Genomic DNA, 12,563 nt, shown 5'->3' with positions numbered 1-12,563 from the left:
TGAGTTCCACAGGTTGACTGTACATTGTGTGAAGTACTTCCTTTTGCTTGTTTTAAACGTGCTGCCTATTAAGTTCATTGGGTGACCACTGCATCTTGTGTTATGTGAAGGTGTAAATAACACTTCCTTATTCATTTTCTCCACACTATTCATGAGTTTATAGACCTCTATCCTATCCCCCCTTAGTCATCTCTTTTCCAAGCAGAACATACCAGTTTTTTTAATCTCTCCTCATATGGAAGTTGTTTCATATCCTTAATCATTTATGTGGTCCTTCTGTTTACTGTTTCTGTTTCTAATATATCTTTTTTGAGATGAGATGGCCAGAACTGCATGCAATATTCAAGGTGTGGGTGTACTATGGCTTTATATTGTAGCATTATGATATTTTCTCTTATGTTTCCTATTGCTTCCTAACATTCTGCTAGCGTTTTTGACTGCCATTGCACATTGAACAGATGTTTTTAGAAAACTATCCAGTGACTCCAAGATCTCTTTCTTGAGTGGTAACAGCTAATTTAGACCCCATCATTTTTATGTATAGTTGGGATTATGTTTTCCAATGTGCATTACTTTGCATTGAATTTCATCTGCCATTTTGTTGCCCAATCACCCAGTTTTGTGAGAGACTTTTGGAGTTCTTCAGTCTGCTATCTTGAGTAATTTTGTATCATCTGAAAACTTTGCCACCTCACTGTTTACACCTTTTTTTCAGATCATTTATGAATATGTTGAACAGTGCTGAACCCAGTACAGATCCTTGAGGGACACCGCTATATACCTCTCTTCAATGTGAAAACTGACCATTTACTCCTACTCTTTGTTTCCTGTCTTTTAACTAGTTCTGGATCCATGAGAGGACCTGCCCCCTTATCCTATGACTGCTTAGTTTGCTTAAGAGCCTTTGGTGAGGAGCCTTGTCAAAGGCTTTCTGAAAGTCCAGGTACACTATTTCCACTGGATCACTCTTGACCACGTATTTGTTGACCCCCTCAAAGAATTTTAATAGATTGGTAAGACAAGATTTCCCTTTACAAATGCTGTGTTGACTCTTCCCTAACTAATCATGTTAATCTATGTGTCTTATAATTCTGTTCTTCACTATAGTTTCAACCAATTTGCCTGGTAATGAAGTTACGCTTACTGGCCTGTAATTGCCAGAATCCCCTCTGGAACCTTTTAAAAAAAATTGGTGTCACATTAGCTATCCTCCAGTCATCTGGTACAGAGGCTGATTTAAGTGATGGGTTACATACCACAGCTAGTAGTTCTGCAATTTCATATTTGAGTTCTTCAAAACTCTTGGGTGAATACCATCTGGTCCTGGTGACTTATTACTGTTTAATGTATCAATTTGTTCCCAAATCTCCTCTACGGACACTTCAATCGGGGCCGTTTCTCAGATTTGTCACCTAAAAAGAATGGCTCAGGGTGGGAATCTCACTGATGTCCTCTGCATCGAAGACTGATGCACAGAATTCATCTAGCTTCTCTGCAATGGCTTGGTCTTCCTTGAGTGCTCCTTTAGAACCTCGATCGTCCAGTGGCCCCACTGATTTTTGGCAAGGTTTCTGCTTCTGATGTACTTAATGTTTTATGGTTAGTTTTGGAGTCTTTTGCTAGTTGCTCATCAAATTCTTTTTTGGCCTGACTAATTGCACTTTTACACTTGACTTGCCAGAGTTCATGCTCCTGTCTAGTCTCCTTTGTAGGATTTGACTTCCAATTTTTAAAAGATGTCTTTTTGCTTCCAACAGCCTCTTTTACTCTGTTGTTTAGCCATGGTGCCTTTTTTTTTTTGGTCCTCTTATTATTTTTTTTTTCGGTAAGAGATTTGATACAGAGTTATATATTTTAAAGCCAGAAGGGGCCATTGGATCATCTAGTCAATCTCCTGTATATCACAGGCTAGGGAATTTCACCCATTTATCCATGCATTGAGCCAAATGACTTGTGTTTGATTAAAGCAAGAAAGGCATTCAGTCTTGAATGGAGGATGTCAAGAGATGTAGTTCCCTTGGGAGTTTGTTCCAATGGTTAATAATCCTCACTCTTCAAAACATGAGCCTCCTTCTAATACGAATTTATTTGGATTGAATTCCCAGCCCGGGGTTCTTGTTATACTTTTCTCTGCTAGGTTAAAGATCCATTTAGCACTTTATATTTTCTCCCAGTGAAGGTACTTAGCCACTGTAATCAAGTCAATTCTCAATCTTCTTTTTGGTAAGCTAAATAGATAGAGTTTTTAAGTCTCTCCCTATACAACGTTTTCTCCACCAGCCCTCATAATTTTTGGGGCTCTTTACTGCATTCTCTCCAATTTCCCAGCATCCTTTTTTTAAAATACCGACAGCAGGTCTGGACACACTATTCCAGGATTGGACTCCCCAGTGCCATACACAGAAGTGTAATCAACTTCCTGCTCCCACTTACTACTGTGACACCAGTGGGCAGTTTTTCCTGTTGTCCAAGTTAAGTGTTTCTTGGCTCAGCTTCATCCCATTTCTTCTGGTTATTCCTCTGTGATCATCATAAACCATTTTTGTCTCCCTTAATTTCAAATCCATCCAAACATCTGTAGACTCAGGGAAGATTTTAATGCCCAGTGCCACTGGAAATCTCCCCCTTAAATCACATCTGTCGCCCTGGTTTTGCAAGCAAGGGCTGGAGTTCTGAGTTGTGCCTCTCAACTGGCATAGGCCAGAAGGACAGAACCAAGGGTAAGTGGGGGTAAGGTGGCTGTGAACTACCTTTGCACCCACAGGATTCAGGGCTGCTCTAGAGGCCAGTGTGGGCTCCAGTGTAAACCAGAGTGATCAAAGGATGCTCTCATTAATGATAGTGTCCCAGGGCTGCCTGTGGCCTGCTCTGCAGCTGCAACATCCAGAAATCCCTGTAGTGCTGTGGGGACTCGCCACCTGCCCTGGCCCTGCCTCCAGCGTGGTCCCTGCCAGGCTGAGTGCACAGGGCTGCTCGCACTGGAGAAATCATCCTGGTCATCAGCAGTGGGGCTTTTACAGCTCCTGTATATCAGTACAGTGGCATATGGGGTCCTGGGTGTTTGGATTTTAACCTTTCCTTGTAAGTCGTTTCTTCTAAAAACTCAACCATCTCTGTTACTTCCTGGGACAATAACCTTACTGTAGGGTGAAATATATCCTCAAACACTTTGCAGAGTATATGTGGAATATCTCCCTCCATCTCCCCTCCCCCACAATATTCTGCCACACCCGGGATGGACTATGGGAGCTGTTAAGCACTGCATACATCACTGAACTGTTTAGGATAGGAAATAAAGACAACTGCTCAATGGCTATTACAAAGAGAGTTAGGCAAAATACACTGTCGTTACCCAAACTGGAACTTGGGCAGGAGGCCTGGACTAATAGCTCTAACTTGTGCTGAAGTCTTAGCAAAGGCGGCTTTCCAACTGCCAAACCGCTGTCGTGGTGTGTAGGTTAGGAATGGGCAGAATGACAGCTATTGTATCCCCCAAATCACTTTCTGAGGCACCTTTGGGGATCTCCCATCCAAGAACTGACCAAGCAAAAGTACGCTTAGCTTGCAATAACTGACAGGATCTACAGACAGATATGGTATTGTTGTGAAACAATGTGCTCATTTATTACGTCTCTGGGCAACAAAACTGCATCATCATTAAGCAGAGAGGGGTTATGACACCCCCCCCCCCGCGTTAAGCTCTGGCCCCTCAATAGAAAAGTTACCTTTTAACCAGTTTCACTGTACTGTACGTTTGTTTTCCCCATTAAATCTGCCGTCATGTTGCAGTGATACCCATTTTCACTGTGTCCCAGGAAGGGAAGTCAGCAAGCTCCTAAGCATGTGTTTGCAGCACCTAATTCAATGGGGGTGAATCTCCCACCATGACTGCAATGCACATTTTTTTTTAAAAATAGGGTTTTTCTAGTTTTTTTTTTTTTATTGTTTGTTTGCTTGGAGATTTGTTTATGTTAAAAAAAGCAACGTTTCCCCATCAACGTTTAGTTATTTCGATTGGAAAAGATCGTTGTACAATTGCCACAGTGTTTTTTTCCCCCTCTCATCTTTATTGCTATTTTATTTCTTCTAGACTCAATTTTCAGCCTCCTGAAAAATGAAACAAGGCAAAAAAAACGACTGGGCAAGGAGTCATTAAGTCCAGAAGAAGACACTGTAGGCCAGGAAGAATTGTGGGGCTTATGTGAGGTGTAACTGGGATTCATTGTTTGTCTCTCTCCTTTGTTTCTGTGCCTGCAGAGATTTGGCATAAGCTCTTATTCTCAACCCCGTCAGCTCAGCCATGAAGTCAAGTGTGTGTGCGTGCACACAGATGCATGCACATCTCAGGATATTCAGCTGTGCCACTGAACAGAGGAGTAGTGGGTAGGAGATGCTAGTGTTTCCACTCCTCACTGTATTCAGGGTCACCTTAGTGACTTTTTAAAAGTGTCTGTAAGGTAGATGTGACTAATACGGCACTGCTCAACCAGCAAGGGCAAGCTAACTACCCAGTTGACATCCATCGCCTCTTCAAGACAGAGTATTCACAAAGAGTCTGGCAGAACAAGAGCCCACAACATACTACCTCCAAGCCACTAGTCCAGCAACCATTCTATATGAGGAAGATTAACATTAAAAAAGGAGAGGGATTTTAGCAAAAGTAAAACCTTGTTTAAGTCAAGCAACGTATGGATCACCAGTCAGTGTGTTGCTGTTTATCAACTCTATTAATTAGCAGTTCTTAATTTTAAAAATATATATTGGCCCATAGGTTGCCAAAATTAACTCCAGAAGACCAAAAAACGTAAGCTATTTTAGTACTTAGTGAAGGGAAATGGATATTGCAGTATATTTTAATTTATGTCCTCCTCCTCATATGAGTTCTGCAATGGCTGTCAGATACATAGCAAAATGTATGTTCTTCAAGGAGCGCCACTTACTCCACATGTCTCATTCTGTGCCTGCATGGGATTAGCCTTCGGCTCCATGTCTTGCCTTTTTTGGTTCTGCTTCAGTTGGTTTAAAGAAGGTTTTGACTGTGCCGCGCCAACAGTTTTGCTTGTCCACTGATCCACCAGTTTGTGAAGATCATCTGTGAATGTTCCTTTCTTGTTGTTACTGTTGTTCGCTTGCACCTGGACCTGCAGAGTTGGTGGTGGTAGAGGCTCAGGACACGTTACAAGACTGTTTGTAGATGATCCTAGAAAGTCACACACAGAGAAAGGTCAGCTACATCATTGTTAGTGCACCACTTTGCTGCTTGATTTATGTTTCTCCCGCACTAGGATTCAAAAGTTGGTATTTTTTGTCCTTTAATGTCCTCATCCCTTTCTAAAGAACATCTTTGCTTCAAAAAATGGTCCCTGTACCCACACTGATAGTTATGTTACTGTGCATCATCTATGCCCCAGCAGTACTTTCCCCCTGGACCAAGTTATTTAGTAGTGTTGATGTAACACCATTTATAAAAGTATCTCCACAGATCATTACCACTGGAATACAATTTGATGCAGCTACTATTAGCTTCTGTGAATCAGGATTTTACTAGATCGAAATGAAATGCACAGATGATATGCACTTCTGTTAATATTTATGCGAGTTCACACAAGAAAAATAAGCTTAGAAAGTATAATGTAGGTTTCTAGTGTTAAGAGAGGACACTGTTGAGTTGGTGATGCTTCAAAGGCTACAGAAGCTTTCACTCTCTCTTTCTCTCTCATGCAGAGTTATGGAAATATTTGTCCCATGTCTGTGCTGGAGCTCCACTTCCTGGCAATTTAGTACTATGTCAAAATTAGCACCGAAAGGGAAGTGACAAAAGGTGCGGATTTCAATTTCCAGGGAAAAGATTAAGTGAAACAGTTTTAACAAATACACTTGGATATATTCAAAATATAATTTTAAGCAAAGACCATCTCTTCAAGCAAAAAGTTCAGTGAATTGGAGTGAAATGATTTATTTATAAACATCAACACAGAGTCTTCTTTTTCTGCTAACATGAATTTTCCAGCCAATAAAGTGCATTGGGAGTAAACCTACTAATGTTCCTCTAGTCACATAAAATACCTGCATCCTCTTTTAAATGATCATGCATTCAACCTCTGGTGTGGCTTCTATGTGACTCCTGCTCTCATTGTTTTGGGAAAGGGACCAGGGAGAAGATATGTATTTTGAAGATAAAGCTCTTCAAATAGTGTTCAATATTTCATGCATCTCAACAGGAATGAGGTCGCATCAAGCTATAGGTTCAGCCAGCAGCAAAATGGCAGTTTTATAAAAACTGTACATAGAAGATTAGACACAAGCACTCTCTCACATCCCCCACACAGAAAAATCACAATGATCTTGCAGCATGCAAGCTTCCCAAAGCGTCACAGGACATGCACTGTAACTAAAGAGATACCTGCTCACAATTCATATGCAGCCTAATTTAAAGTCAGCAAAGGTACAACAGCTGCTATTAAGTAAACAACTAGATTTTAGTCAAAAATAAATAAAACATCCCATGCTATGAAGGAAATACTGAGAAACAAAAATGGGATAGTTACTACTACTGTGATCTTTGCCTAGACATAGTCGTTTCAGGGTGGACCCTACAAGGTAGAACAATACAAAGACACACAGAGTTAGGCAAGACTAAACACAACAGGTCTGATGGACAAGCTTCTGTACTTTTAGGCAATCAAAAAGTAGTCATTATGCAAGGAGGAGCAGACAGAAAGTCAGCAGTTCAGGTGAGTAAAGGAAATCTAAATAATTGGACAGCCCAAACCTATGTTAATGTGCAACCATACAAAAGCTTTAAAGGATATAACTGTGTGCCAAGAACAAGATTCAGTAAACTTGAAGATTTTTTTTTAAATCACCTTGGCTTCCAAATAGAGCTTTATTTGATTCCTACTCTATTTCTGCAGGAAATGATGTTAATTCAGTTCATGATAGGATGCCAAAAATGATTTCAGTAACAAGTAAAGCTAGTCAGGCTGCAAAGACTAACTGTAAAACAACCCCAAACGTCTTGTTTTACCAGTCCAAAAAGATAGATTGTTCTGCAGGTCTGAGGCCAATTTTTTAACTGCTTCTGTAATAAGATGTGTGTCTAAATGCAAAATTCTGAACTAAAAAAAGCCACAAACTAGTTTCCCTTTCATGTCTTTCCAAGGCGCACAAAGACAGTCCAGGCACCAACAACAGAGGTCTCATTTTTAACCATACGGTGTATTTTTCAGTATTGCCTTATTGTTACATTCTCCATCATTATTTTACAAGTTCAGCAGAATATATGCTCTTACGATGCCAGACGTCCAGATTACCGTCTGAGTGCAAGGTCTTGCCTGGCAGGACCATCATTCCCTATCAGAATATCAAATTTTCTGAAAGATATTTTGGACTTTGGTGAGAAGAAAGTCTCATGATGGTATGGGCAGGGGTGTCTAGGCACACTTCAACATATCAGCAAATCAGAGGGCACCGCAGAACCCAAGAGAGTGTGGTTCCCCTGCCTACCAGCATGGCACCAACACACTATGGTACTATGGAAGAGAGCCAGGTTTAAGCTCAGGGGGCTTGGTTCCAAGTTTAATGGGGACTCTGAATGAGTCTTAGAAGCAGAGAGAAGGGAGACAATTCAGAGTTAGAATGAGAGGAAAAAGAAAAAAGAGAAACTGTTTTGGCTTGGGTGGCACAAGGGAAAAAGGGATCTGAAAGAGATTATTTTTATTCTCTACACACAGCTGACTGACGCTGTTCACCCTGTAAATAAACAGAAGGACATTACTGAGGTAGTGTCATGCTTGATTTGTACGTAAGCAAATCCCAGTATTTCAGTACTCAGCTCTTTACATTTAGAAGGCAGATACAAGCACACACAATAATAACTGAAACTGAGTTTGGTTTGCATTTGATTAATTTTTTTTGTCCTTTTGCTCTTCAACACCTCCGACATACCTTACCCTGCCTTTCCCCACCCTACAGTCACAGCCCTTATTGCAAATGTCTCAGTGGGACTAAACTTAGGTTGTCATTTTGCTAACTATCTTGCAATACTGCAGAATGCATTTGGCTCCATCAGCTAACGTACACAGTGAAAAGAACTTTTGTATTAGTGCCTGGAAAATATAAAAGCAGGCAGCAGATTACTGCACACGCTCAGATCACTAAGTTTAAAAACACCCTGCAAAACAAACACACAAACTTGTGCACCATGTCAACTAGGGCCCCAAAGCTATAAGCACTTCAGCATGTGAGTGGCTAGGCAGGTGAGTAGGCTCACGGAGTTTAATGGTAAGATTAGTGTGTAAAGTTACTCAGCCATGTAAGGGTCTATAAGAAAGGAACCTATTAAACAAAAACCATTAGGCAAGCGACTCACCAAAAATAGCGCTTACTTTTTCAAACAATACCTCTGCAGAACATTGCTTGGAAGATGGGAAATATGACCTTGACTGAGATAACACCTGAAGCAGAGCACTGAAACAGTCTGATATGTTTATTTTTAAAATACCTTCAGGTAATAGCTACAGCTGCTGAACATAAATTCAGGCACTTTATTTATAAAGGTAAATCCTATTTGTTTCAGAAGTGATAAAATAAACGCAAAGGATTATAGGAGATGGAAAGCTATGAACAGGTTGCAAGTAATTAAGATTTGAAGTCTGCCCTGCCCTAGGGTGGTAACAGTAAAGTGGAAGGGAGTCCCTCAGATTTTAGATATCATCACTGAGAAATTAGGCAGCTACCATATTTTCCAGGACCCACAAAGTCTACTGTCCTACTCGTTCATCAACAGTTACCAAGAAGCCTGTAAGCTTAAAAAAAAAAAATAAAAAATCAAACTTCTCAAATTTTTATTAACTGTTGGACCATTTTCCATCAGATGCTCAAGTATTTTAATTCATTGCTATATAGACACTTGAGAAAAAACATTTTGGGAGGAATTCATAAAAGTGCCAAATTTAAGAGCACACGCTCCAATGGCGCTTTTGAAAACCCTTCCCGAAGTCTATGCAAGATCTTTCAGTGAATGTCTGATTCTCGTGGTACATAAGTAGGCTTGGCAGAATTGGATTTTTTAAAAAATAATTTGACAAATAACGTCAATGGTTATTTTTAAGCATTTTTTATATTTTCATCAATTTAAAATTGTGCAGCTGTGGGAAATTGTGGAGGGTCAAAAATTCAGGGGCGGCATGGTCAGACAATTATTTAATGACAGTAAATGTTGAGATTCAAAAAGTTTAAGCTTTATAACCATGAAAACATAAGCTGTCAACATCGTATGTCAAAATAAACAAAACAAATAGCCTTAAACCAAACACTAATCAGTTAAAAAGCAATGTTTGTCTTACTTTGCCCATCTGTAAATTTTGATCATCATCGATGGAAATATTTTCTCATCAGTTTGCATATGTACAGTGAAAATCGACATGAACTGACATTTACCGATAAAAATTGAATCCTTCCAAACCTATATATAACCACCAGAGGGAGCACAGGTTAACAATAAGAAGAAATAATTCTGGAACTGCTCTGAAATTGATTATGCCAAAAACATCCTATTCTATTAGAAATGCAAAGAAAGATCCAACACTGAACAAAGTTAACAGATCAAAAAGCGGTCTGGGAAAGACACTGTGGAAGTGTTCAGGCTTTGGGGTCATGTAAACAGTGGAGGAGGAAGAAAAATGGGGGGAAATAATTAGCCACAATTTTCAAAAGCAGCCCTTGATTTTGGGTGCCCCCGTTGAGACACTTAGTGCCTGATTTTCAGAACTGTTGAGCTCCCAGAACTGCTTCTGGCCTCAACTGAAGTTATGGATTCTCAGCATTTCTGAAAATCTGGTCCAAGTTTCCTCAGAAGTTAGAGATCCAAAAATGAAGGTACCAAAAATAAGTGGCCATTTGGCCGTACTGGTCAATTGTCTTGAAGTATCATTGTCTATCATTAAATAGCTGGGACAGGGAGTTTCATTCTAATTGGCCTTGATCCAGCAATTTACTTTATGGAAGCAGATCGCTATGCCTGCACAGAACCCCATTAACTTCAATGGGGGCTCTGTGAGGGTACAGACCTCCACCCATATGTAAATTGCAGGATTGGGGGCAGAAATTTGTAGATCTGAAGTATAAGTAGTAACAACTCTAAGTGCTGGTCTACACTACGGGGGGGAGATCGATCTAAGTTACGCAACTTCAGCTACGTCAACATACTTAGATCTACTTACGGCGGTGTTTTCACTGCGGTGCGTTGACAGGAGACGCTCTCCCATTGATTCCCCTTGCGCTTTTCACTGAGGTGGAGTACCGGAGTTGACACTAGAGCGACAGGCGGTCGATTTATTGCATCTATACTAGACACGATAAGTCGACCTCCGCTGGATCGATCACTGCCTGTTGATCCAGCCGGTAGTGTAGACAAGCCCTTAAGCATAGACACAGCAGTGACGAATGCTTAGCTAATTGAATCCACAGAACAAGCCCGTGCACAAGGGCTTGTTTGTAGAAGAAAGTTGCACTGACGTAATCTAAGGGCATGATCCTGCAAGGTGCTTAGAGCTCCAAACTCTTAATTAAGTCAATGGGAGGGTGGGCAGGCGTGTGTGTTCAATATTGTGCAACAAGCACTCAGAGCCTTGCAGAACAGGACTCTCCATTAGCTGTCTGCCTGGTGAAGTAAAATGGAAATTCCTTTAGACCTTCTGTGGTTATTTTGTCTACTGGGATGGGCCAAAGTTGTTTTAAAGAGTCCTGATTATGACGGATTTTAACTAGTGCTATAAAAATATAAATTCTTAACATGTGACTTTTCTTTTTAGTATAAACAATTAAGGTATGCTATATACTGGCAGTGACACAAATGATTTAATAAACCACAAAGCATGAACTCAGTTAACATTAGCCATTTTATGAAATACAGTTGCTAAATAGATTCCTTTCTAATCCGTAACACAACTTCTTTCTCCATCTGAAATAATCTTTTCTTATACACAGACCATCCATGTTACTAAATTATTTAGCAATTATGAGTGAAGAGTAGGAATCTTATAAGTGTTCCATACCTAAACACTAGCAGGCAAGGGTCAATGTACCAATTTCTAACCTGGAGGGAAAATGTTGAAGAGTTAAATATGCCAGAGTACTCACAGTAGTTTCCTGACATACATGTCTGTTCTTAGCAACAGAGAGTCCTGTGGCAACTTTAAGACTAACAGATGTATTGGAGCATAAGCTTTCGTGGGTGAATGCCCACTTCGTCAGACGCATTAAAGCTTATGCTCCAATACATCTGTTAGTCTTAAAGTTGCCACAGGACCCTCTGTTGCTTTTTACAGATCCAGACTAACACGGCTATCCCTCTGATACATGTCTGTTCTTGTCAGTAAATTCTAAAACCAAAAGGTATACTAGGAAATTGATGAAAGGGATTATATATTTTCAGTAAAGATTGCTTCTGCATATCAATGGAATCCTGACTTGAGTTTACTTTTGTTTAAAAAAACATAGGGTCTGAACTGTAAGATTTACACCCAAAAGCTGCAGCAAATTGTTCCACTCAAAGGCCAGATTCTGATCTCACTATCCTCCCACAAGCATACAACAGAGATGCATAGGTACAGCACATTTAGAATTCGGCCCAAACCTTTGTAATTTGTCTACTGGACCAACTCAAACTGAAAGGCCTGAAAGTGTCTTTTAGACCAAGAAGAGGCAGTTTCCTTGTCATGGGAATAAGGACTATATGGAGCCACTAGAGAAATGTCCTTTCCTCTCATGGATTGAGTGCACAGCAATCTCCCCTCCTGCTGGCGGTTCAGGACTAGATCCAAATTGATCTTGCACACTTAATAACATGGTTTTCTGCTACTGACCTGCTAGACCCACCAGAAGAATGATTTAAAAGAAAAGAAACTGAAAAATTCAGGGCAGCAGAAAGTTTAGACAGCTTCAACTGTGGGAGTCTGTGGAACAGCTCAAGTGAGAGATCATTTCTAAAATTTAAAAATAAAAGGTCTGTTTTCTGAACTGGAATGGTTCTTGATGGATGTATTTGTGCTAAGTGTTTGGAACGCTGCCCTCACCTAGTACGATTCAGAGATGGGGTAGTAACGGCTCGTCTCAATACACTTCAAACAACGAGACACAGAAGAGACCATGTGGACTGAGAAACAGAAGGTTCATCCACCCAAGCAATTCGTTATTTAGGCATTGGGAAACTTAAAATAATTAAGTACTGACATGTTTTCTCTATCAACTTGAGCCATGGCTGCCATATGCCCAAAGAAATTAAAAACAAGATTGTTTTTTTTTTTGGTTTAGGTAGAAATTCTCCCCACTATTTTTGCAGCATATTGAATAGCAAACCTGCGATAGAACAATTAAACCATTTCTGGGAATTACTTGTGCAGATAAGGCCACAGCCATGTCCATTATACTACCGCTGGATGGAAAAAATCAGTATACGGAGAATTCCTCAGGTTCTTAGGATAAAAGTCCCTCTATTCAGAGTATCTTGGAACATCAATGATTGTTAAAACCTTGCATACCATAGGCTGAGAGGTAAACAT

General features: G+C 40.2%; 1 protein-coding gene across 8 annotated transcripts in view; it reads right to left on the bottom strand.

Annotated features, from left to right (window-relative positions):
- WNK2 (WNK lysine deficient protein kinase 2) overlaps positions 1-12,563 on the bottom strand; it is a 184,993-nt gene that overhangs the window by 19,275 nt on the left and 153,155 nt on the right. For 6 of the 8 annotated variants that reach the window (XR_008445649.1, XM_054034429.1, XM_054034428.1 and 3 more), the window contains 2 exons: positions 6,549-6,593; positions 4,941-5,200 (listed from right to left, as the gene is read on the bottom strand). Coding sequence is in view for 7 of the 8 variants with exons in the window: in XM_054034429.1 (XP_053890404.1) it covers positions 4,941-5,200; positions 6,549-6,593 (305 nt within the window). In the remaining variant the exon portion in view is untranslated. Of the gene's footprint in view, positions 1-4,940; positions 5,201-6,548; positions 6,594-12,563 lie in introns of those variants that run through there. The other 2 variants (XM_054034427.1, XM_054034431.1) reach the window with 2 other exon arrangements.

The sequence above is a fragment of the Malaclemys terrapin genome, chromosome 7 (genome assembly GCF_027887155.1).
Source record: "Malaclemys terrapin pileata isolate rMalTer1 chromosome 7, rMalTer1.hap1, whole genome shotgun sequence".
In the NCBI taxonomy this organism is placed as follows: domain Eukaryota; kingdom Metazoa; phylum Chordata; order Testudines; family Emydidae; genus Malaclemys; species Malaclemys terrapin.
This window is presented reverse-complemented; position numbering and strand designations above follow the sequence as displayed.